Consider the following 26,547-nt stretch of genomic DNA (forward strand, 5'->3'; position numbering starts at 1 on the left):
TTGAATAATATTTACCAAAAATGATTACAATTTCATTTTTATTTTTAAAAACCACAGTTAAGAGGAAAAACAACAGAAGACCAAGAATACTGAAAATACCCTTACAACTTCATGTATATTACAATACTAGCAGTTTTTATTCTGTATTACTAATCACGTCTAAATTTCAAAAAAATTGATAGGATTTCACATTCTTATAGGATATACAAACAGGGAGAAAACGGGAAGAAAGTAACAGATTGAAGCAACAAGTTTGAAAAGGGCCCTCAAACTTCAGATGGTATACTCCTTGATTTCTTTTTAACTTTCAGGAAATTATAAGTGCTCCTGGGTATTTATCATCACACTTTTCACACCTGATTCCAAACTTAAGATTATTTTGCTATTCGAATCTGAAAAACTTAAGTTTTCTCAGAAATTAATCGATATTCCTCGGCGCTGTGGCCCAGAAGCTAGACTCTACTCAGTCCAGTGGCCTTTCCCGACTCGTGGCTGATTCCAGCTCCCACATTAGGGACCAGCCACTTTACGTAAGTATACTTCGAAGGAGAAAGGCAGATAAGAAAATAGGGCGACAAGCCTTTCCCTTCACCAACAGCCGTCACATCCCCATCAGGACCGTCCCTCGGGGGGCTTCCCCAACGAGCCGCAGCTGTTAAGCAGTATGGGGGAGGGGAAGAGCCCTCAGTCAACTCTTCCTCTTCAGGCCGCCGACGCCGACCGCACCACAGACTACTCCGCCCCAGCCCTTTCCCCTCCCCCGCCCCCGCCTGGGTCTGAGCCAAACCCCACAGGAATGCAGCCCAGTCACATGCGCTGCGGCGACGGTGGACGTGCCTCTCCCCCCGCGCCCCAAGGAGACCCAGCGCCATCTTGCCCTGACGCAGTTCCTAAAGTCACGGGAGAATTTGTTTTCTCGTCCGCGCCAGCGCCCCAAAGTTTCGCAGAGGCCGAGCCGGGGCCCTCACCTCGCGCAGGGACAGGAGAAAATAGTCAAGGAAGAGCCTTTAGATTCCCCTCGCCACAGCTTGTGTTCCGAATCGGGCGCGGCAGCAACGAACACCGTCGTCACTTCTCCCTCTCGGCCTTTGCAACAGCCTCCCCCGGCGGCTCTGGCCCCACCCGCTGCTGCAGCATGAGGTCACTGCTAGCCAATCAGGACGCGCTCGACAGAACACATCAGACACTGATTGGCTGCGTGGACCACCTCTGCCTCTCCCCACCCCGCTTACCGAGCGCTCCGGGTCGCTGTGGAGCAAGAAGACGGAAACCGCCATTTCGGGGAAAGACCCCGAAAACAAGAACCGCAATCACCATGTCATTTTGCTGGGGAAACCCTTTATTTTTTGGCCTTCCCTTTTGTTCTTAGATAAGCGTCTGTCTGACCCTCCCCCGTTTAGTCAACTGCCATCTAAAAGAATTCCCGATCCCCTCCCCGCACGTTATCCCGCGGCGGGGAAATCGTTCCCCCGGGCCAAAGAAGTAGGAGGTAGCGACGGCAACTGCACCGACGGCAACGACAGCTTTTTACCCCGATACACGGTGGCAGGGAGGCGGCGCTGACGGTGGCTGTATTTTTCCAGCTGCTTCTCCCCCCGACCTCTTCCGTTTCTCGCTCCTCCATCGAGACGGCGCTGGACTCAACAGCTCCGCTTTTATCCGGTGCTCGGAGCCTGCGCACTGAAGCCGCCTCAGCCCCTAGTGGGCGTCGAGTGACACCCTAACCGAGTTCACCCCGCTCCGGAGGCCAGACTGGGGGAGGGGGGGGGGAGGAAAGAGTAGGACAGAGGTGGTTTGGGGAGTGGGAGAAAGTGCTTGCGGGGAGAGGGGGGGGGGTCTTTCCAAGGCCTACAATCATTATCTTTCCACCCAGTAGTGTCGCGCCCAAGCTTACCGATATCCAGACTTAAGGACTACTCAGGGAAAGGGGATAAAAAACCAATCCCATCAAATACCGAAACTTTCCCAAACCTTCGGTGAATTGTTGAATGCATCTGTTGTGAAATAGACGGAGATTCTGTTGACCGCTCTGCTTCCAGTTGGCTGTCTTCGGGCCTCCGTGGAGAGGCAACGGCGGGCGGCAGCCCATAAGCAAAATGGCGGCGGGCAGCTTCGTCCCCTCCCCCTCTGCCCCTGCGGAGCGGGGCGGGCGGGCCCCGTGCACTTGCCGCCGCCGCGGCCGCCGCCGCCGCCGCGGCCGCCGCCGTCAGCCGCCATTTTCCCAGAGCGAGAGGCAGTGACACTGAGCGGGCGCAGGGGGCTGAGTCGGAGACGGTACCTGAGTTCGGGAGCGGCAAATAGAGGGGGCATAGACACTCTAAGCAGCCTCGCCGTAGCCTCTGCGTTCCTGTTGACTGTCTCTGTGCCCCCTCCCCTACTCCTCGGTTGCTGGCGAAGAGGCTGAGCGCTGCTGTTTGGGGAGGGGGTGTGTGGAGCCGGGTCCTGTGTCTGCAGTGGCTGCTGTCGGGGGATCGTCTGACCGCGGAGGTGTGGAGAGACTCCTTGGGGGTCGAGCAAATAACGGGGTTCGGGTGTCTGGTGTGTGAACATCACAGGTCAGTGCCTGTCGTCTCCTTGGGAGTTCCTGGGGTTTGCGGGGTGGAGGGACGTGTGTTTCCAGGGGGAGGGGGCTTTCTCATCTTTATCCTTACGGTGTGGGGGAGTCGACGTTGACTCAGGTGTCTTGGCGGGGGCTAGACATTGCTTGTTTGATTCGAATATATCCTTTTTCCTCCTTGTCCCTAGGAAGGGAGCATTATGGCGGGTTTTAGGGTTGGGGAAGGGGAAACTGGCAGTTAAACCCCCTTGAGAGTGGGAGTTAGGGAGGGGGCGCACTCGTCGCCGGCAGCGGGTTAGAGCCGCTTGGGGTAAGGAGGTAGGTTTGTGACTATTAGTAGGGTTTGTGTCGAAGTGGTCCCAGGAGCTGCCAGCTCTCTCCCTTTCCTCTACCGCATCTTGTTCAGGTGCTGGGAACCCGTATAGGCCCCATTTTCTAATGCTGCTTCCATTTGTCGCCTGGCAGTCTCTGGCTCAATTTTCTCGTAAATACGAAGGGGGTGGAAAGAACGCCTTGGGTATATCCCTTTGTGGGAGAACGAGTCAGCTCCTCATCCTCTCCGAGAGAGGGTAAACCCGCCCCTGAGGTGGTCACCCCAGCACCCAGCCGTCTCAGTCTGCCCCCCGCCCCCTCCCCGCTTGCATTATCGTCGCCTTTTACTGTAGCGGAGGCTTAGAAGCCACAATATGGCACATTTCAGGAAAGCTGATTTTGACCAAGGGATTGGCACAAACACTGTGGCAGCAGACACAGAAGAGAAACAAACGGTTCACTGTGCTAAACAGGGGAGGAGGAGAGAGCAAACAATCCGGAGGGCTCTCTTCCATCGGCCTTAGCTCCTTAGAGATGCACTCTTGCTGGACTGTGTTTTACGAATGATAGTTTAAAGTCAAGGGGGAATCGCTAGAGTTAGCTTTAGAGTGAGCCCCGTTTTGCCCGTGTCCCCTCACCTTTTAGAGATGTGAATAACATAAGGTGTTAGGAGTTCTGGAGACCTTGGAGAGAATTAAGTGAGGTGCATTCAGCTCTAGGCTGGAGACATCAATACCTAATTGGAAAAGAGTCAGTTTTTTCCTTTAATCTCCTAGATGGCCAGTAAAAAGTGAAATTTCCCTCTTTTGTCCTTTACAGATTCTAAAAATGGCGGCCCCAGGCTGATGTTGTGGTAATCTAATCAGCTCGGGTCCTCCACACCCCTTGCAGTGCGTTTGTCTGCAGCATATTACAGGCTTATTATGTTTACATGAAAAGGCTGGGCCTTTTTTCACCTCCCCAAACCATTTACAAAGATGTGTCGATTTTACTGCAAATTGCAGTGCTGTGTTTTAGTTGATTAGTTTTATGGGTTTTTCCTGAGAAGCAAGTAAAATGACACCACGTTTCAAAAACTAAAAAGCACTCAGGTGTTTTTATTAGAAATTTCAGCAGTGAGGTCAGGTGCTCTTACATATAAAAAAATTATTAGGGAGCAAATAATAGTTTTTGTTTGGTTTAATCCAAGCGTTTTTCATTCAATAAGCTAAAGTAAATTAAAATATTTAGTAAATGTGCAGGTACAGCCTATTTTGTAAGAATCGATGTTTTAATCTACAGTAGAACGTTTCTCATTCAACTTTTGACCAATTTTGTGAATTTTGGTGTTTGTACTCTTTCAAATTAATTTTTAGGGAGCTGTACAAACAAGCCTAAACCTGTTACTTCACTGGGTGTGGAGATGCTTGTTCTTCTCACTCTCATATTTTGCATCCATTTTCCCCATATATTTAAGCGTTGCTTAGGAATTTTGTAAGTTGATTGTGTATTTGATAAAGTAGAGCTCTGTGCTTTGCTGCCTAGTAATTGTCTTATAACATACTGTCACAATTATGTAAGTAAAAAAGTAAAGCTCTAGCTCTTGATATTGTTCCTTGCCAAACATGTCCATTTATTTACTTGCTATGGGATGTGAAATTTAGTCTGTTTTAGTGGGACTTTAAATAAAAGTCATATCATAATAGGGCCTTGAATCTGGGCAGAAAATGAAAAGGTGTCAGTTAATTTTAAAAGTGTGAATGATTAGAATTCATCTGTCTAGTGGGAGGGCAATCTTTTTTGGCCTGAAGTAAGCAGTGAGATATGAGTGGGTCATTAATGTTATTTAATAACCATTCTGATTGTGGAGCAACTGGAAGATGAGTGCCTTTCAATCCAGTACTACTTAAAGACGTTGGAGAGGGTCCATTCTCTAATGATTCTCTTATTCCATTGTAAATTCTGCTCTAAAATATTTAACGGTGGGATAAGAGATTTATGAAGCTCTTGTGAATTAGTCTGATAATTTCTAATTTACAAAATAGTAGAAATTACCAGCTTAGGGAGTTTCATCATGGAAGACTGAACACACTGCCTTGCTTAAAATCTTCGAAATGTTTTAAGATGAAATGTTGGTGCATAGTGGGAGAGTTTGTGTAGGGATTTGGGGTCATTACTCATTTGTATTATGTTCTGAGTGAGCATTTCATTCAGATCCTCAACTGCTGTGTAAAGATTGCGCACTTACAGACTTAAGTGATTAAGATCTGTGGGTTAAGATCAGAGGGTTGGTACTTTAAACTTATTACCTAATGTAGGAAATAAGTATACTCCTAGGAAAACTTGGTTTATGTAGTCATAGGAGGGAATGCTGTCTATACCTGTGTTTTTGTTGATCTTGACCTTGATCAAGTCTAGACATATAAGGCATTTGGATTTATTTGGCTTTAAAGAAACAGTACAAAGTTGGAAATTATGAGAAAAGATGCCTTCACTTGTATGAGATTTCTTCATACTGGCCTGTTTCATTGCTTTGGGGTTTGTTTTTTTTTGTTTTCTTTTGATATGTTTTTGGTCCCTATAAAATGAGTCTGGCTTTTTATTTATTTGTTTGTATATTGCCCTTAATAAAAAAACATGGTTGTAAATGTTTGCTTTTGATTCTTTTGTCCTCCAGTTGACTATGTGTGTTTTGGATTGTCAAGGCAAATTTGTTAAAAGGTGAGGCATAATTTTTGTTCACAGAGAGTTTTGAAACATTTGGCCCTTGGGGCAAAGCTAGTCAAATGGTCTTTGTTCTTAGGGTGGCTAAGTTTGAGGGATTAGTTGTTTATCTGTTTAAATGGATCTGTAGAAAATCATAACATAATTGGAGAGCAAATTTTATTTTTAGAGACTATGTTTTGATCATGTTTCTTTTTTGTTGTCAGGATAAGTTATAGGATCCCTTTGATATCAATTTAAGTTTAGAACCTTTACAGGACTTCTCATTTCTCTTCAACTGTTTAGGTCTGTCTGATAACTCTTCTACAATTTTGCCTTGTCTATTTTCCTCACAGCTTCCAGCCAGAGAATTTTTACCCTATTTACCACAGTTAGCCCTAGGAATTCTTGACTCCAAAAATGAAAAAGTAAGCCAAAAAGCCAATTAATAAATTAGGAAAAACTCTTCTCAATACATACCATGGTGGTCTTAGTGAAATTGTAATTTATTAAGTTGATTTCTAAGAATAGTATACCCTTTTTAATGCATCAAACTCCTAAAGAAGCGTATGGTTTTATTTTTTAAAGTGTATTATTCAAATAGCTCTTTTATGGAAATTATTGCTGGGACATAAAATGTATACTATCACTGTGTGTTTATTGTATAAAATCAACAGAACTTTGAAGAGCTATCAAAAAACTGCTTTAAAGAATATTAGTATGGACTCTTAAGAAATGTTTATTTTTTAAAAAATATTTTAATAATATAGTGTCTGTATCCAAGGTAGTTATTCTTAGCAGATAGTAGGTGCTCAGTTGTTTGTTCAGTTTAAAGCTTTTGTTTAAGTGAACATGTTTACATCTCAGATATTCAGAGTGATCAGGGACATTGCTTGTCATGTATTAGAATAAATGTTAAATATTTGTATTCTGCGAGACTTTAATATTGAGTATAACATTTTTATTTTGCGATAAAGTTTTTTATGTTGATTGGCAGAGTAACAAGACATTATTTAAGATATTGCTGTGTAAATTTTACTCAGTTAGTAGGCTGGGTTTAAAATTGGAGTGTATCCCTTTTTCTTTCTTAACTGCCTCTTTTGTAATAATGTTGGGAGGAGCCTCATTTTTTCTTAATAATATTATTTTTGTTACCTAACAATTTAATATGAAGAGCAGTATTTGTGGTTGAAAACTGTAAAGAAGGTAGTCAGTCTTATATTTCACTCGTATTTGTATTTCACTTGTATTTCTTTTGATTTGAAATGAATTCTTGTGGACAGCTTAAAAATCAAATTTTATTTTAAACTGGAAAGCCATATTTTATTGTTAGGTAAAGTTTACATCCTTATCAAATCTTATTGGGTTATTTACCAGAACTGTTTAGGGGGTATTGAATATTTTCCATGCAACAGGTCACAGAATTCATTTTTGATGTGTTGCATTAAGATGTCATCAAAACAGGCATTATGCCTTTTAATAAATAAATTGATTTATAATTTGGTGGATAATTACACATCCATAATTTTAAATTAAAATGTTTGTTTTTACATTTAAAAACTATCTCAGATGTGAAATCTGGGTTTAACATGAGAAGCAAAATAAGTACAGCTTTCTTTATTCTATTTATACAACTGGAGAAGATTATAATTTTCTAGCAACTCTTAGATTGCTCAATTTAGAGCTAATCCAAACAAATAAACATTTTTGGTTCTGAAGGTTATTATTGAGAAAGATAATATTGAGTAATCATACCTGTGTTATAACCAACATGGGTGCAGCATTTACGGTCTGAGCCTGTGGCAGAAGCTAAGTGTATAATATTACAGTGGGATTGAGTTAGTTTTGGATTGTGGTATTTATAATTTCAAGTTTACATAGTTATCTAACATTTTGTCTGAGACCAGAAATTTAAAAAAAAATAAAAGCACTTAAAGATTTATGTTGACTTTTATTCTCAAAAGGTATTTAAAACATAATTTTTATTTAAAGGCTTTAATAGAATTTACTATGATAAATTAATTAAAATAATTTAAACTTTAGAGTTAAATAAGTTTAATAATATGTTTTACATTTTTCTTACTGTTTGGTCTGTCAGGAGACTTACATGAGAAAGATACACCCTTCTAATATTCCCCTCTCACCCCCCTCCCCACCCCCCTCCCCCCGGCAGATTAATGAGGTGATAGTTTCTATTTTTGATTTTACAGAGATCTTTTGTATTCCTCGTATTTTGTATGTCACTTAAAGAGAGGCAACTTTCTAGAATTCGAAAGCTCATTTCATCTTTAATCTTGTGGCAAAAGACTCTCTTGATGTGAGATATTTGAATGGTTAGGACTTTGCCTCAGTAGCCATAAATTGATGGGGTTGGGGGCAGGTCTGAGGTTAGTCTGATACATAGTAACTCTTCTTGAGAAAGTAAGTTTGAAAGTAAGATTGTTTCTTTTGGAATTGTTGGCATTTCTCCTTAAATGAAGCTGCATAATTGGTTGAATTTGACAGGGCCTTATTACATCTTAGCTTTAAACTTCCACCTAAACACTATTTTTGAAGCACAGACAAAAGATTAATTTGAGACTGTTTCCTTGTTCCATTTATTTCTACTTCTCAAAACCCTACTGTTTTAGGATTTGTTTGGATGCAAGGAACAGAAATCAGCTCCAGCTAGCTAGATTTGTTATAAGGCTGTAGGGAAATCTCACAGAACTTATTTGAAGAAAGTGCAGTTGGGCCTCACAAGAATTGGCAATGTGTCAGAGAGCCAGTATTCTCCATCTTGATCCCTTTAATTAGCTGTGACTGATAAAGGAGATGGTAGTGGTTTGAGTTTTTATGGTTTGTGTGTAGGGGGTAGGGTGGGGAATAGTTTCCTTGGATGGAGGGCAAGAGAAAAACACCTCTAATTCATCTGAAAATAATTGCCTTTCCCCCAGATACCCAGATGTATCTGGGAAGATTTCTAAAACTAAGTATTATCAAACTGATGATTTTGTTTCTTAATTTAAAAATGCTATATTGCATGTAAATAAATATATATGTGTATGTTGACCAATTTCCCCAGAAAAACCAGGGTTTTCATTTTTGTTTTAATTTGTAATAATGTCAAATTTACAGGCAAGTTACATGAATAGTATGAAACTTGCCCTTATATCCTTCATCCAGATCCCCTCATTTTTAACATTTTTTCACTATATACTATATTGTTCTCTCTGTACATGTTTTAAAAAGTTTTTGAAACATTTGGGGGTATATTTATACATTGTGCCCTGTTAGAGCATGTCCTAAGAACAAGCATCCCTTCTTAGGTAACCAGAGTGTTAAATTCAGGAAAATTAGCAGAGATGTAATACTTTTATCTAACTTATTGGCCATATTCCATTTTCATCAATGGTTCAAATTATGCCCTTTATTAGTATTTTTCTTTCTTTCTTTTTTTTTCTGATACAATAGCCAATCCAGGATCATAGATTGCATTTAGTTCTTAGGTCTCTTGAGACTCCAATAGTCTGGAAGAGAGTTCCTCAGTCTTTCTTTTGTGATGACGTCGGCAGACTAGTTATTTATCCAGTTCCCCTCAATTTGGGTTTATCTAAGGATTCTTCATAATTAAATTCAGATTTTGCATTTTTGGCTGGAATACTGGGTAAGTAATAAGCGTTGTGTTTGTTTGTTTATATTATCTGGAGGTACTTGATGTTTGTTTACCCATTACCAGTATGTTCATTTTGATTGCTTGCTAAAGTATTAAGTAGTTTCTCCATTTTATAGTAAATTGTTTCTCATTTTGCCATTATTAAGTAATTTGTAAAGAGAGATTTTGAGATTGTGTAAATATTCTGTTCCTCATCAGACTTTCCTCTCCTAGATTTAGCATCTATTGATGATTCTTGCCTGAGCAAGTTTTTACTCTGGTGACTGCACATTTACCAAGGTTTTTAATTTGTGGTTTGTTTCCAGGTAATTGGCATTATGGGAGTTTTCCTTTTTGGTTTTTCTGTAATGCGTATGATTTGCTTTCATAATCACAACAATAAATTAATTTTAAGGAAGAAAAGTACAAATAATTTTGATAGTATTGATAGTATTCCTGCACAGTTTTCCATACAAATAGGATTTAAAATAGTTGCTCGAATCTGGTCTAATTTTAAATTCAGAACATAAAAATTAAGTAACTAGATTGGTAGTTTTTTTTTTTAAAAAATGGTGTAGTTCCATGTCCTCGTTTAATTTTTAGAGTTATTGTTATATGAACCCTGAGTAACAGTTTATGATTTGCTCCTAATGCTAGCAATTTGATTTCTAGGACAAGGCTGAAAATACTTATTTTAATTGTGCTTTTTTTCCCCCTCCATTTAAAAATTCTTCCTTCGTGTAATTTTTTACAAGTATTTTTTTTCTGAAAACATTGAGACAGGTTCTTCTTTTACATATATACAAGCCAGTACTTTTTTTAAAGGCAATGGTAAGATAGTAATACAGCAGAGCATCAAACATCTACAGCTCTTAAGACAAAGCAGTGTATGATCTTTGGAACCTTGCAGTGAAAGAAATACGAACTCCTCAAAAAGTTCAGAAGGGCAAGAGAGGGACAAGAAACAAAAAACACACATTTATACTTTGATTACATTTTGATGACACTTTTATCAACTTGGCATATTTCCTTTCAGTGATAGCAAAATCTTGGTAATGAATTTGGATGATAATTTGAATGTTACACTGATTCAGGTCCTGGATAACATATTGAATGAAAACTATTAATTTCTTTGGAAATTTTCAGAGAGATTAGGAGAAGGAAAGTGTTGTAAACATTTGCAGAGTGGGGATTTAATTCTATAAAACTTAAAATTCCCTTCTGAGAAAACTAAGGTGATCATATTTCAGAATAGTGAGGATTAATAAGGTGATACAGTGGATTTGAAGCATTTTAGAGGTACTTTGTTGATTTAAACTTTGTTGACTAAAACTTGAGTCAATTGTATACAACTGCATTAAGAGAATATTTATTTGTAGCATTACCAAATCTTATCCTATTGTTTTTAAGAAAGTATAGAGTGAAAAGGTGCAAAAACAAGTCCCATGATATATTAGAATATTTTCTTTTAGGCCCAAATCCCCATTGTATACATGTAAAATATCACCATGTTGACTAAAGTTAAGAATCTAGAGTTAGAATTAATGTGTGAGATCTTTTCTTTAAATAGTCTTACTGTGGCCCAGGGCCCACGTGTATTGTTTACATGGAGTGCTTATTCTATTGTGCTTATATTAGTTAGATATTACATGAATCAGATAAGTGAATGTGAAGAGAGAATTGTTTAGATGAAACCTTAGTTAAATGCTTCGGAAAACTTGATAAAGGCAAATTAATTGCTGAAGAAAATTGTCAAGTTAGGTATTGGTAAGACAAAAGATTATGGGAAAAAATGATACAAATCTAGAAGGAAGTCTGCATTCACATTGCTCCATAAGTGTCTAGGTGATTTCTTACCTTGGAATAATCTAAAACCAAAAACCATGGATAACGCATTATAGATACGGTTTATGCAAGAATGAGAATCCAGGATTCAAATTGTAAGAGCCATATTCAAAAAATACTTTGGCTTGACACAAAAATAATGATGAATGATAGCCTAAATTTAAAATACAGGTTTATATTATATATTTGTATATAATCTTTTATTATTCTCTATGTTAAATGATGGACTTTGAACTCATGAATTTCTAGTCCCTAGGTTTCCCTGGTAGCTCAGCTGGTAAAGAATCTGCCTGCAATGTAGGAGACCCAGTTCGATTCCTGGGTAGGGAAGATCCCCTGGAGAAGGGATAGGCTACACACTCCAGTACTCTTGGGCTTCCCTGATGGCTCGCTTGGTAAAGAGTCTGCCTGTTGTGTGAGAGACCTGGGTTCCAGTCCTGGGTTGGGAAGTCCCCTTAAAGGAGGGCATGGCAACCCACTCCAGAATTCTTGCCCGGAGAATCACTATGGACAGAGGAGCCTGGTGGACTGCAGTTCATGGGGTCACAGAGTCAGACATGACTTGAGCAACTAATTAAGCACAGCACACTTTTTTTATATATAAATCTATATTTCTCTATATTTAATCCAAAAAGAGGATGGATCTACAGTGTTCTGTAACTTTCTTTTTTTACTTAGTATCTTGGAGATCTAAAAATGTTCTTTCAGAATTAGACCCTGGTTTGTCCAGTGGGGTTTATAGGACCCTTCCTAAATGAAATGACAGATTCTGGAATGTAACAGATACACTAACATGTTAAGATCCAAGAGCCCTTGTTATCTTGTGAGATTTAAATTGTACTTTTTTTTAAGGACCTTTCTATCTCTGATAATATTATAAACTAGATTCATTTAACGGCAAAGAGTTGAATGCCCTCTGTATGGAAGCATCGTGGTAGCTACTGAGTTTGGCTTGCTTATCTTGTACATATTTCCTATTGAAAGTAACTGATGATTGTGTTGGCTAATGTCCGTGGGATCAGTTTGTATGGTTTTCAGATTTCAGCCTGTGTGATATTTAATCTAGAGTGATGGAGATTTTAAAAGACATTCTGCTGATATATATAGCCTAAACTATCACTTAAAAGAAGCTCCTTATGTAGTAAAGTAAGTGGTTCATTATGGATTTGGGGAAAAATATTTCTAGTTCAGTCCTCGACTTTACATAGTAATTTCTTTCTCCATGTTCAGATGACTTTTGTAAGAGTGGCTGATCAGCTCAGTACATGTGGATTATTTTTTGTTTATATGTAATCTTTTCCATAAAGATCTTTACAGTGAAATTTGAAAGTAAAAGTGGACGTAGCCTGTGTTTTAGCAAATAATACTAGTCACTGTAGCACTCATATCTACCAACTTTGTTCTTGATTTTTTTTTCTCTTTACTGTAAAATTTCTCAGTGAGTATATGCCTCTAAAAGCTTTTCTGATAGAGATTCAGATCTGTTAGTGTCATGATTCATTTTTGAGGGTGAAATGCATTGACTTTTTCTCTTGAGCTTCAACTGTCTAGTAATATGCTAGTCTTCCATTTCTAGATCTTGTTTTTGTATTAAAGTATGAAGAGGAAGTTGATCTTTGAATACTGTAAGCTCTGGAATCAAAAGACTGGGAAAAATTCCATAAAAGTAAACAGTTTAAATATGGAAAGTATTTTCCCTTTTTAAAATTCATTCTCTTGCTGGCTTTGTAGGTTGTTAAATGCTTAGAAGTTAAGGTACTCTTATTTTAAAAAATGTGCTTATTTGGCCGGCATCTGGTCTTAGTTGTGGCATGGGGTCTTTCATTACGCCATGCAGGTGCTCTCTGGTTATGGAGCTTGGTCTCAATATTTGCTGCATGTGGGCTTAGTTGCCCGTGACATGTGGGATCTTATTTCCCCGATGAGGGATCAAACCCAAGTCCCCTGCATTGGAAGGCAGATTCTTAGCCACTGGACTACCAGGTAAGTCCCAAAAGTACTCTTACTTTATACTTAAGATTTTGATAGTAAATATTTTAAACTCTTTTCACCATGTATTTATTTTCTTTCACCATTTATTTATTTTTATCAATTTGATCTTTAAAAATTTTTTTTTAATTTATTTTTGGCTGCACTGGGTCTTCATTGTTGCATGCAGGCTTTCTCTAGTTCCAGCAAGTGGGGGCTACTCTGTTGCAATGAGTGGGCTTCTCATAGCAGTGGCTTCTCATTGCAGAGCATGGGTGCCAGGGCATGCAGGCATCAGTAGTTGTAGCACATGGATTTAGTTGCTCCGCAGCATGTGGAATCTTCCCAGACCAGGGATTAAACACCTGTCCCTTGTATTGGTAGTCAGATGCTTAGCCACTGGACCCCCAGGAAGTCCCATCATTTGTTCTTTCATGTGTGTTTTCACAATTTTAGTGGCCTTGATACTCAATAGAATTTTGACTGGAAGTAATTAAATTATCGTTGAATTGGAAAATATAAACTTCATGGCTTTAATTCTAAGAGGCACAACACTAATGTCCATAAATGAGTATCTACAGAGTATTTATGTATCTTCTTTTCTCTGTGCATCAACTCTGCAGTGTAGATCTTTCACCCATTTTTCATGAGAGACCTAGAGAGACTGAGGGTCACAGGGCTAGAGTGATCAAGAATTTTAAGTCATTTGAAAATCATCATAGCTTTCCAATAATCCTTAAAAAAAGACTAATTCTTGACAAGGTAATGAGAATATACAAATTATTAATCCAAGGCAGTTACTTGAGAAAACTACTCTTAAGATACCCTTGATTATATTAGATTGTCATAACTCATTTCAGGTGTGTCAAGGGCAACTTAATTTTATACACTACTCATTCCCCAGCACATTGAATAGTATTGAGAAAATATATATGCTCAGTAAGTATGTTAAGTGAATGAATGCATTTATATTTATTATGTTTTGAAATAACAGAATAGTTGCCATGATGTGGAGAGGGGAAACGCTTAACACTGGAGATTTCTTCTATTGTTTGGAGACAAAGTACTCAACTTGATGGTGATAAGCTGTAAGGGTTGTTGATTGTTGGAAACTATTCAGATGATGACGATGATTGGTGGAGGTGGGCATGAAAATTGAGAAAGAGTGAATCTGAAATACTGGGGAGACACAAAAGACTGGGTGACTAAATTGACTAGAGAAAAGGATTAAAAATAGAACTGGGAGAATAGAGTACTAATAAAAAGAATGGAATGGAAGAAGATAATGTGAAAAGATTCTGTTAGAAAGTTTGGTTTTTGCAGTGATGGCAGGTATTTGAATTAATATACAACCTGTAGATGGCTAGGAATAGGGAATCAGAAATGAATGGTTAAATCCAAGATTGGAGACTAATAATGGGGACGATTGAACCTTAAAGGACAACCACAGTTTTGAGTAATAAAGAAAAAAGAAGCAATTAAAAAACCAAAAAAAAATGTTTCCAGAAGGAAATCAATCACTAACATTCTTCAATGGCAGATTTTTTGTTTGTTAAGATATGTTCATCTAAAAGGGGAGGAAAGGATTAAATGTGTTAAAGAAAATGTGGTTTAAATAAGAATAACTTAGGTGGTACTTCCCTGGTGGCTCTGGATAAGAATCTGCCTGCCAAGGCAGGAGACAGGTTTGATCCCTGGTCCGGGAAGCTCCCACATGCCTTGGAGCAGCTAAGGCTGAGTGCCGCAACTGCTAAGCCTGTACTCTAGAGCCCGGGAGCTGCAGCTGCTGAGCCCATGCGCTGCAGCTTCTGAAGCCTGAGTGCCCTAGAGCCCATGCTCCCCAACAAGAGAACCCATTGCAGTGAGAAGCCTGCATGCATAACTAGAGAAGAGCCCGCGCAGCAACAAAGACCCAGCACAGCCAGAAACTTAAAAATAAAATTTCTTTTTTAAAGAAAGAATAGCTTAGGTGATGTCCTAGCCACTTTGTTCTAAGCTTTGAGAGCTAGATCCCTCTCTCAGATATAAATATCTCAGTTCTTGCTATAGAGTGAAGTAGATAATCTGTATATCTAACACTTAAAAGTGTGTCAGAATATAAACCAGTGGTTAAAAAATGTAAGTAATATATTCTTTGGGAAGTTAAGAAGGGAAGAGATTAGTGTGTAAGGGGCCTTATAGCTGTAACAGTTTTTTGAGTTAACCTAGGCACATTATTGTTTACAGATAAGGAAAACAGTGATCAGGAGGTTGATCTGCTGACAAACTTAAAGCTAGGTTGTGGCAGAGATGTCAAAGTTGGGAAGTTGAGACTTCAAGGAAGCATTGGTACTTAAAGGATCCTGGAAGGTTTAATAATATTTTTATTATTGGGTGGGATGGATATAAATACAGGGGGATGAAGGAGAATGAGCAAGGATATGGCAACAATCGCAAAAAGACTGGCATAATCAGTGGATTTATATATTGGAATATTAGAATGGAACAAGATAACCTGATAATGCCAAGATTAGGAACCAGTTATTACTGTGAGCTATTATGCTTTTTTAAAATGCTTTTTTAAAGAGGGCAAAATTAGGAAACTAGAGTGGGCTTTGAAGTATATTTAGTGTTTAAGCAAGTGTTCTAAAATAGAGCACTGAAGCAGATCCTTTATATATATACATACATATATATATATATATAAAGATCACATCCAGACTTACTTAATCAGAATCTCTGGGGTGAGGCCTACAAATCTGTTATTTTCAACTCCTAATTCCATGTGTATGAAAAGGGGCACTTTGTGGATCTGTGTTTGAGAATCACTGGTTTAAAGGTCAAGTCAGAATAAGAGCAACTACTTAGAAAATTATTCTGCTAGCCTAGTCTAATAGAGTAAAATGTGGACAGTAGGATCAGAAAGGTTTGTTCAAATCCTGTTAATTAGATTTGATGCACATTGTTTTTATATAGGGAAATGAGAGGATTCAATTCAGTCTAAAATATATGACTGAAAATAGTGATAGAAGGAATCCTTAGTTCATCATGAAGAGTGAGCACCATTGTTTTGCTGAGAGTAGGATAAAGAATGAGAAAATAAAATTATTGCCAACTTTGTTTCAGTCAAAAATATACCCTTTCCTGATGACATACTTTTTGTAGGCTAAAAAAGCGAGGATGAACCTGCTTGATAGTCTGTATAGGTTGAGAGACTAAAGATAAATGCAGGATTTGTATTGTTTATTTTGATTTTTAGTTGTTATACCTTAATACTACTTTTTTATGAGTGCTTTTTTTTGCCTTTGAATAAGAGAATTCACCAATGAAATAAGTTTTTCATGTCACATGTTGAAGTTAGTATTTCCTTTTAGCTAATGATTTTCAAACTATTCTCCAGGAATTCTTAGGTTTTTAATGAAACTTAACTGGTAGGTGGGAGGATGTGCAGGCAGGGACATTTCTCTGCCACTCTATTTAACCACAGACTTAGCAGATAATGAAGTAAAAATGTTTGCTGTGCCCATTAGCAAGTATCATTAATCACTATGGCCACTTCCCATTTTTATGTGGCTGTAGCCTCCTTGACACAACACTTGACGCTGGCAATCATTGGGAAAAGCATAGGAGATTTAAACTGTCTTTTATCCTAGAATAAAAATAGATGATTAGATTTTTGTGTAAGATTTTATGTATTTGCAGGAAAGTTTCTATCAGTACTCAAAAATTGAAGGTCACAATTTTAATGTCACTTTAAAATTTTTAAATTTTGAGGTGATTGTAGATTGACATGCAGTTGTAAGAAATAACAAATTCAGTGTGTCTTTTCCCTGGTTTCAGTATGAGCACCATATTGACATTGATTCACAGAGTATGTTCAGATATCCCATTTTACTTGTCCTTGTGTGTGTGTGTATAGTTCTTTTCATTTTTATCACAGGTAGATTCCTATCTCCACCACCACAGTTAAGATACAGAAGTTTTATCACTGCAAGGATCCCTGGTGTTACTCTCTTAGTATTAATGCCACACTAGTCTGTTCTCCATTTCTATAATTTGTCATTCAAGAATGTTAGATAAATGAAATTATACAGTATGTGTGACATTTTGGGGGTTGACTTTTTAATCAGCACAGTTTCTTTGAGATTCATCCAAGTTGTTGCATGTGTCTGTAGTTCATTCCTTTATATTGCTAAGTAGTGTTAATGTTATTTTCCCATTTCGTAGCTACCACATAAAACATACAGCTTCAGACTTTCCTTTTAAATCTACAGAACATATTGTCTCTCATTTTCTTTTGTTTGCTTCCCTGTTTTGTTTTATTATCTCAATCCTCAGCTCTGTTAGGACTATTGGGAGCACAGTTTTAAAATTACTGTTGTAAATAACAATGCTTTTTTTCCCTAACTGAAGGAAGGTTTAGAACCCATTGAAGCATGTGGTAATGAGTATAGTACTCATTACTTTTGTACATAAAAGTAAGATATTAAGGAGTTGAGAAGATATGATTCTTTAAATTTGAAGATTTATTTTTCTTTTGTGTTTGTATATCAAGCAGTACATTCTAAGATATATAGTCGTGGGCCACATGGCAAGTAGAAATTGGAATTAGGTAACAGTTTAGAATGAAATACTTTTGTTACTTACATACTGGAGTATGAACAAAGACTAAACTCATTCTGAGAATAGTTTGTGTGTGTGTGTGTAGGAAACAGAAGTTGTACATTTATACCCGGAGACTCTAACCAGATGCTAATCACTGAATTGCATAAAGGCTAGATTTTACATTAGAGTTTAGCGATATCCAACACTTTAAGGAATGATGAACACTTTTAAAGTAATAGCATGCATTAAAAAACTGGATAGTATTGAAATTATTTTAATTCAAGGTTGTTTTAGGGTGCTAATAGAGGAGTATAGCAGTAGTTTGACAGGTTGAAGAATTGGTGTTTAGAATAGCTTCTCCAGACCCTGTTAGAAAGAGTCGTACCCCAGACAGATAGTTCAGTATATCATATTCACTATCAACATTTCTCATCATTATAGTATATTTGTTACATTCTGTGAACCAACGCTAAGGTAAGGTAAGTCGCTCTGTCTTGTCCGACTCTTTGCGACCCCATGGACTATAGCCTACCAGGCTTCTCCCTCCATGGGATTCTCCAGGCAAGAGTACTGGAGTGGGGTGCCATTTCCTTCTCCTGGCACATCATTAACAATTAAAATTTACATTAGGGCTCACTCTTTGTATTCATGGTGCTGTTTTGTTTTTGAGCTCTTCGCATCACTAGTGAGCTAAAGATAAGGTAAACTGGGTTGCAAGGTAAGCTGTCCTGGAGTACTGCCAAATATTAGCTGATTTGAAAAAGTGCCTCTTTCTTAACTATAGGGGTGGTCTGGTGCTTGTTGGGAAGTATCATGAGGGCTGGTATTGGCTTATTCTTTAAAGAATTTAATCTTATTAAAGCCAATCTTGTTTTGACAAAAATTTTGTACAAAGGGATTTCAAGGGCCATATGACTTAGTTATTTTAACCATTACTCTGTACAGGTTTTTATTTTAAGAAAATAATTGAAATAGTACGTTTAGAGTTTGTAATAAAGAGGTTTGGCTGTTGGCTTTTTAAGTGCAGCTACTTCTGTCACATTCTCTAAATTTGCAGTTCGTTACCAGAAGCATCCTTTCTCCTTTACTGACAAAAATGGACTCTAGGTCAGAAATTCTTAATAAAAAATTCTTTAATTAAAAAACTTTAATTGAGTTTTACAAGTATAATAGCTGAGAATTGTTCTACAATACTTTTTAAAAAAATTATCATTATGGTTTATTATAAGATACTGAATATAGTCCCCTGTGCTATACAGTTAGGACCCTGTTGTTTATCTATTTTATGTACAGTAAGTTGTATCTGCTAATCCCAAACTCCGAATTTATTCCTTTCCCATCTCCCCTAAATTTGTTTATGTTTGTGAGTCTGTTTCTGTTTTGTAAATAAGATCATTTGTATCATATTTTAGCTTCTGCATATGCCATACGGTCCAATACTCATCTTTTAAAGACTTTTCCTAAATATTTAATTCCTAGAAATATTATCTGGTAATCATACCTTATACTTAACTGAATGGCACACAGAATCCTTGAAACAATTCAGAAATTTGTTCTGTGATTATTTCTATTTTCAGATGAGAAGCTAATGCTTCAAGAGAACAAGTAACCATTATTAATAAGTGGCAGAATATGAAAACTAAAGCATTGCTAATTTGATACTGAATTTAGTACTAAAATATATAGTGAAACTGTGGAACTCTCAAATAGAAACAGAAACTGTGCTTTTTGAACACTGAATTTTATATATAGGTTTCCATTTTTCAAGTAGGTCCATCTGCATTAATCCTGACTACCAGAAGAAAGATTTTTCTAAATGAAGAGTTTATTTGCACCAAAACTATCACAGTGCAAGTTGAATTGATGAAATTTTTTATCTCTAGGAACAAAATTGTTATCAAAGGAGACTCAAGTTAAAATTCAACTGGTTAGATAGGTGGTCTTTGCTTTATATAGTTTTGTGTAAGGAAATGAGTATACTTATGTATACATTGTTGCTGTTTAGTCACTAAGTCATGTCTGACTCTTTGTGACCCCGTGGACTGTAGCCCACCTGGCTCCTCTCTTCATTCTTCCCATGCAAGGATACTGGAGCAGGTTGCAGGCAGATTCTTTTCCACTGAGGCACCAGGAGTAATCTCAGATTTGGGTCCTGGTTTCCTTAACTTTTGGGTTGCCTTTTCAACCCACTAGCAAGGCATGTGTTTGTTCCTGAAAATAATAGGGAATTTGAATATTTTCATCCTTCTTGTGTATGCTTTGTACTGTCAGTGAAATACTCTTTTAAGCACAAATTTTAGGCTTTGAGCCTGTGCATCTTTACTGATATTTCATAGTGTTTTAATGCATTGTTGTGGGATAGGTGTAAGTTTATGAAGTAGATGAGGTTTGTGGGGAGGAGGGAGCTAAGTAGGTTTTGTTAATTGTTACTTAATGAGCCAGAATAAGTGTATAGTCCAGATGTTCTGCAGTGAAACACTTATGTAGTTATTTAATTTCTCTTCTTTTTGAGAGAGGCAGTTGTCAGTTTCTCTCCTCCTAGCTGTAAATTCTAGATTATTTATTTTACCAGTCATCTGGGAAATTTTAATTTCTGGGAAACTAGTGTGTAGGTTCTAGAGTCACACCATTAGGGTTCAAAACTTGATTCTTCTAATTTATTATCTGTGGAACTTTGGATAAGTTTAACCTCTCTGCCTTATCTGTAAAATGGAGATAATAAATGTACCTATGCCATAGGCTCATTGTGAGGATTAAGCATTGAAAACACTCAGTATTTATCATCATTTGTATCATTATATCATTATTATAACCTGTTTTCAGGACATTTGAGTGCTTGTGGAGCACTGTACTGATACATTAACCCAGTTGGAGAAATATATAATTTTTTTGTAGGTTTTTAGAATCCTCTATGTATCAGATTTTGATTATCAGGAATTATCTGTTAATGTACTTAAGACTGAAATTTAAACTAAGATCATCAGCCTAACCTACCTCCATTTATAGTTGAAGCCCACAATAGTGAAATGAGGTGCCCAGAGTTTCATAGGTAGTAACTTCACAATAGGTTTTGATCAACTAGTATTCTTTTTTTATTATACCTTAGTCAACAGATATAAATAAAATTAAAATCTTATATGAATAATTAAGACAGTTTAATTTCTGATTTATAAGGAAATCTCAGTTATGTGGCCTCATAATTTCTTGCAAGTTTGTTTCCTTTCTATTAGTAATTGAGCCCAAAATTCACCCGCTTATTCTCTTAGTGTTACATGTCCAAAGTGTCAACATGGATCTAATTTTACATGTTTATTGAGTTCTATGTATGTAAGGTGTTTATTAAGAACTGAAAGATAATAATAAGTGATGCTTTCCTCAAAGAGATTGTGTTAAATTGAGCTGGGCCCTAAACAAGTTTCCTTATTTTCAACCTTTTTGCCTGTTTGGTATCATATTCATCTTTTCAGTGGGTTTTTTTTTTGTTTTTTTTTTTCTGAACCCTTGAAATGTGGTTGCAGCCTCAGTTTTCCTGTTTTTCTGATAGACATTTCTAATGTAATTCTTTTTCCTTCTTGCCTTTTATCTCATTTTCCCTACTTTATGGTTTTGCTTGTTTTTGTTTTGGTATCAGTGCCTTTGCTGTGCTGAATCTGTGGGGTTGTTTCATTTTTTTGTTCTCATTTGTTTTTGTTGTTTTGTCCGTGATACACGGGATCGTAGTTCCCTGACCAGGGATTGAGTGCATGCCCTCAGCAGTGATGGCACAGCGTCCTAACCACTGGACTACCAGGAAATTCTGTGTAATATTGTCTTCTCAGTTTCTTTCCAGTTTGATTTGATAGTTAGCATTGTTTCCTTTGCTTCTGTTTGCATTCATCTGTATTAAAGAGTGAAGAATACATTTGTCATTTTAAGAATTAGCTGCTGTCTTTATGAATCCCTTTGGTTTTAGGTTCCATGTTAGAAGTACTATATATACTTTTATGCCATTAATAAATAGCTCAATACTCCTATGTTCACTTGGTTTCTAGGTCTATTCTGGATAGCAGGTTTTGTGAAGACCTGTATTCTTTCTTGGACCTCAGATTTACCAGACATCTCATGGTATTTCCTTTTATATTATTTCTTTAATGGCTGCCATTTATTCTCAATATATTTCGTATATATTTAACTTGCCAGTTGGGTAAACCAGGTTTTTGATTCACATATAAGATATGAAACCTTTGTGGTAGTTTTTCGATTGTTGAATTGTTTTTCTCTAGTTGTTCCCATGTTATAAGCTCACATCTCTTCTACATCTGTGTACTATATTGTCTTGTCTTTTCTTATTTTTGAAGACAGTGATTTGACCCTAATGAGTTTATGATTTAAGTACCAGCTGGATTTTTAAGCAGCGTGAATTTTCTGGCTATGTAGTTTTTGATAATGAAGTGAAATATTTGCCATTTTTATGATCTCAAAAGATATGACCTCTTGCTTTCTGACCTCTTGTAAGTAAATTCTGATATCATCTTCTCTGCTGAATCAAACTCAAACATCTGTGGTTCTTTTACAGATGTAATGCTGTGTTTATCCTGGGGGTGAGCTTCTGTGATTTTAGAAGAAAGGTGCATTTCTGGAAAAAGCGTCATGTGGTTGTTCTTACAGCACTTACTTGCATAGGTTGACAACTCATTTGATTAATGAGGCCAGAGCTGCATTTTCATCCTGGGTGCTCTAATTCATTTACCTGTTCTTTGTAGAGTGCCTGTTTCATTCTGTGCACTGTGCAGGGTTTGAGAGAGAGACAGTAATGGCACAAATATAAGCTATTGTCTGAAATAGGTTTTTCTGGCACGTTCTTCACTGCTATTTAGAAACAGCTCAAGTATAGTGTTATATATTGAAGATTGTATATTTATGTAAAAATGGGCTGTACTGTTATTAAATACATGCTCAAATAGACGGTTTTAGATTGGAAATACTACTCAGTTACCTAAAATAATACATAATTATTTGACTTCTGTTTTCCAGTTTCTGCCTCTGGTTTAAGAGGAAAAAAAAGCATACAACTATATATTTAGCAACATACACCTAAAAGATAAAGTTTCCTATGAGTCGAAAGATAAGCTGAGCTGAAGAAAGTGTCTACCAACTAGATGCTACCAACAAGGAGTAATTTTTTAAATTGTAATTGTTCTTAGGTCCAGGTCTTCAGCATTTTAAAGAAATACAAAATAATGCAACATTTGATTTATATATTGCTTGCATTTTATCGTTTAGAAATTTTATAATTTTGTAGCTTTGTGCATATTAATAAATATAGCTTTTTATGAAGTAACTCTAAAACAGTCCCAGGTGCAGAAAAGTAGATTAGGGCAGTTGTTTTTAGAGGATAATTTTAATTTGTTGAAAACTGTAAAATCATAGCAAACAGTGAGCTATAATTACATACTTTATTTTTAAAAACTATTAGAAGAATCTCTTTAAATGAGAGCTAGAGAGTTTTAATTTAATCCACATAGTTTTTTGATTATGAAATAGGAGCAACTCTTATGTGACTACCACTTAATGATTGCTAAATATGCATAATGCAGTGTATGAAATGCTTTATAGTCATTTTTTCATTTTTTTCACAGAAACTGTATGAGGATGTATCCCCATTTTATAAACAGAGACTCTGAAGCTTAGAGTGGTTAAATCACTTGTCTAGCTCACACATCTACTGTTAAAGTGTTAGAGATAGGTTCCAGTGTTTACGTTTTTAACTTTCAAGTGCAATTGCCTATTGTATATTTTTATTGTAACTTATAATCTAGTTGCTCTTCCCCAGTTATATACAGTTTAAAAGTAAAGGCTAGTTTTCTTGGAGAATTCAAACCACTATTACCTCGTTATTTCCCTATTTTGGTATTTTTTTCCCCATAAAATATGAACTCACAATCTGTATCATCTGTGAAACAGGAATTAACCTGAGTAGATATTCTCGAGCTTACTTGTAAAAATTAAGGGTAAATAAAGAATTGCTATTTGAAGAAATAGTTGTCTTCAGTATTTCAGGTATAACATGAGGGGGACAGTTTTGACTGTTTTTCTTGTTTATATGATTATCTGCTTTGTTCCAAGTTGTATTATGTCATTGCTGAAATATTTTAAGTAGATATTTCACACATAGAACATATAGCAGTGTTTTGGGCTTCCCAGGTGGCTCAGTGGTAAAGAATCCATCTACCAATGCAGAAGACGCGGGTTTGATCCCCAGGTTGGGAAGATCCCCTGGAGGAGGAAATGGCAACCCACTCCAGTATTCTTGCTGGAAAAATCTCACGGACAGAAGAACCTAGTGGGCTGCAGTTCATGGGATCGCAGAGGGTCAGACACAACTGAGCACGCATGCACAATGAATTTAAATTGGAAAAATTGATATTGAAGCTGAATATATTTTCTTTACTATGGTAAATTTCTTTAAACATAATTCAAGTATGTTAGTTTTCTAATTGTATTAGGGATCATTAACTCATGGAAGAAAACTGGAGAAATAGAGAAACTCCCTTAATATACATGTATTTATGTAGAACAGAAAGTGACAACCACTGTAAAACAATTTTATTACAGATATTGTTTCTATATTTAAAATATAGAAACAATAGAGTAGAATTGTTTCAAATTCTGGTTTTATCCCTTAAACTGAGCAACTTTGGTTATGTTATTTACCCATAGTTACTTTTGGATTCTTTGGCGGTAAAATGGAGATCCCTACTTGAGTTGTGAGGATTAAATAGATTATCCATGTAAAAGCTTAGTTCACAGTAAGTGTGGTGCTTAGTTCACAGTAAGTACTCAGTGTTTGTTAGTTTATTGTTAGATCATTCACTGAACCAGGAAGACTTATTTTTGGAAAGTACTTTAAGAAATTCTGTTTCATTTTTCAAAATGAATAATATTTGTTGGTTCCTTACTAAGCAATATGCCTTAGTAATCCCACTTATGGCACCCTAAATTCATTCCCTGAGGAAGATTATGATTCAGAAACTTCTTTTGAGCATAATCTCATTACTTAATTCCAGAAAGATGAACAAAATAGAGACTGCCTGAGGAAATTGCACTGATACTGATATTGTAATAAAGAATGCTTTCTTTATGTATTTTACATTCCTTTATTATAGGTTGACTGCTTCTGAGACTATGAAGATGATTGTTAACTTCTGGTTCCCTTTTCTTTTAAACAGGGTTTGTGGATGCACTTAGATGTTTGCAATGAGCACTGTGGCTGGCATGCCCCAGTGTTTTGGATACCAATGCATAGGACTCCATAGTAATCGAATTTACCAGAGGCGAACGTCATGAGCATAGTGATCCCATTGGGGGTTGATACAGCAGAAACGTCATACTTGGAAATGGCTGCAGGCTCAGAGTAAGTATTTAAATCATAGGTACTTTGGATAGGGAAGAGTAAAATACTTCATATAATTATTTTAGCACAACCACGCAGTTCTTGATTTGCATTTGTATTTTTCTCATTTTAGATACTTGGCTAAAGTAAAATGTCAGAAGTTTAAAGGCAAAAATTCCTGTAACTAAAATTACTTTGTAAAGAGCTTTTGAGCCAAAATTCTCTTTTTCTGATTCTTTTTTGTCTTCCATTTGCTGATTATTGACAGCAAGTATTAAGATAATAGGTTATTATTTTTTAAAATTGTGAATCTGTCTTGTTTATATTGGAAAATTAATTTGGTTTTCAATTTGAATCTTTTTAAACTGTAATATCCATTTAAACACAATTGGCCCCTTTTTTTTTTTTAAGTTGAATTGAAAAATAAAATTCCAGCCAGTTTTAAATAAGAAAAAGGGAGTGTTTCCTTCTAGATGAATGTTTTGGCACCTTTTGCTTTTGAGGGAGCCATTTCTGAGGGATTTAGTGAAAGGTTCTTACCTTGCCTTTAAGACTATATGGTCTTGACAGTTGTGTTGGATAGATTTTCTTTTATTTTTATTTTGAAAGACCACTATGTTAACACTGAATTATTGCTATGAAAATTGATTGTTTTTAGAAAATTTCAAAGGTCCATGTAACAGTGTTGGAATACTTAAAGAATAGAAAGATGTATGTTTGCTCTCTGATTGAGTATATAGTTGAATTGTGCCAAATGGGACACTCATTGACCAGAAAGTTGAATTTAACTTTTTTGGAAAAAAAAAAAGGAAATTTCTTTCTTTTAGGGCTCCTAAAACTGGTGTGTAGAAAGGACAAAAAACAGTTGATACTCTCCATTTGCTGGCATTTCAAATGGTCTAGAAATGTTTTCACCACACCTGCTTCTGCCATTAGGAAAGACTCAGGGGTGCGCTCTAGTATTCCTATAATATACTACATAGTCCATTTAACTATATGATTATTATAGTTTTTAAATGCCTCTTTTTTTTTTTTGTACTATGTTTAAGTTATTTTTGCTGTAAAATAATGGATTCCCAAACAAGGGTACTCTTGTGACTGTTGATTGACATTCCTTCTGCCCAGATAGGGACACTCCTAACAAAGAAAAAAGAACCTGGAAGCAGGGCTTGACAGGCGAGTGGGTCCCAGACTAAAGTACCAGTTTTTCTTAGTGCATCTGATAGATGCAAATCTATATCTGATAATAGTTATTGGCATTTATTGGTAATAATCAAAGATTTTTTACTTCCTAAAAAATTCACCTTGACAGTTTTTTAAAATTAGCCTCATAAGCACTTACTACAAAATGTAATTTATGAAGTATTGAGTGTGTATAAAATAGGAATTAGTCCAGCATACAGTGTCAGATGCTCCTTTGTCTTGTTTACATGTTTAGTATATATGCTGTAAGGCAATTCACAAACAGAATAAAAGCCACATATTAATTATACAGTTAAAAAAGAATGAATAATATATTGACAGCAGTTTAGGGGAGAGCTTTCTGCCTGTGTTCTTTATTAAATGCATTTGTAAGAGTATTTATAGAATAAT

The 26,547-nt window shown here is 36.7% G+C and overlaps 1 protein-coding gene and 1 long non-coding RNA gene across 7 annotated transcripts in view; one reads left to right on the plus strand and one right to left on the minus strand.

Annotated features, from left to right (window-relative positions):
• Positions 1–2,114, minus strand: part of LOC138439285 (uncharacterized) — a 33,592-nt gene extending 31,478 nt beyond the window's left edge. The window contains exon 1 of the long non-coding RNA XR_011256667.1: positions 1,972–2,114. This is a non-coding gene — a long non-coding RNA (uncharacterized lncRNA). The remainder of the gene's footprint in view (positions 1–1,971) is intronic.
• Positions 881–26,547, plus strand: part of KMT2E (lysine methyltransferase 2E (inactive)) — a 94,432-nt gene continuing 68,765 nt past the window's right edge. For 2 of the 6 annotated variants that reach the window (XM_069587841.1, XM_069587845.1), the window contains exons 1-3: positions 881–2,555; positions 21,614–21,686; positions 24,791–24,975. In XM_069587841.1, the coding sequence (XP_069443942.1) occupies positions 24,905–24,975 (71 nt within the window). In that variant the 5' untranslated portion in view covers positions 881–2,555; positions 21,614–21,686; positions 24,791–24,904. Of the gene's footprint in view, positions 2,556–21,613; positions 21,687–22,137; positions 22,190–23,765; positions 24,017–24,790; positions 24,976–26,547 lie in introns of all 6 variants that reach the window. The other 4 variants (XM_069587840.1, XM_069587844.1, XM_069587843.1 and 1 more) reach the window with 3 other exon arrangements.

This window comes from Ovis canadensis, chromosome 4, assembly GCF_042477335.2.
Source record: "Ovis canadensis isolate MfBH-ARS-UI-01 breed Bighorn chromosome 4, ARS-UI_OviCan_v2, whole genome shotgun sequence".
Taxonomy (NCBI): Eukaryota; Metazoa; Chordata; class Mammalia; order Artiodactyla; family Bovidae; genus Ovis; species Ovis canadensis.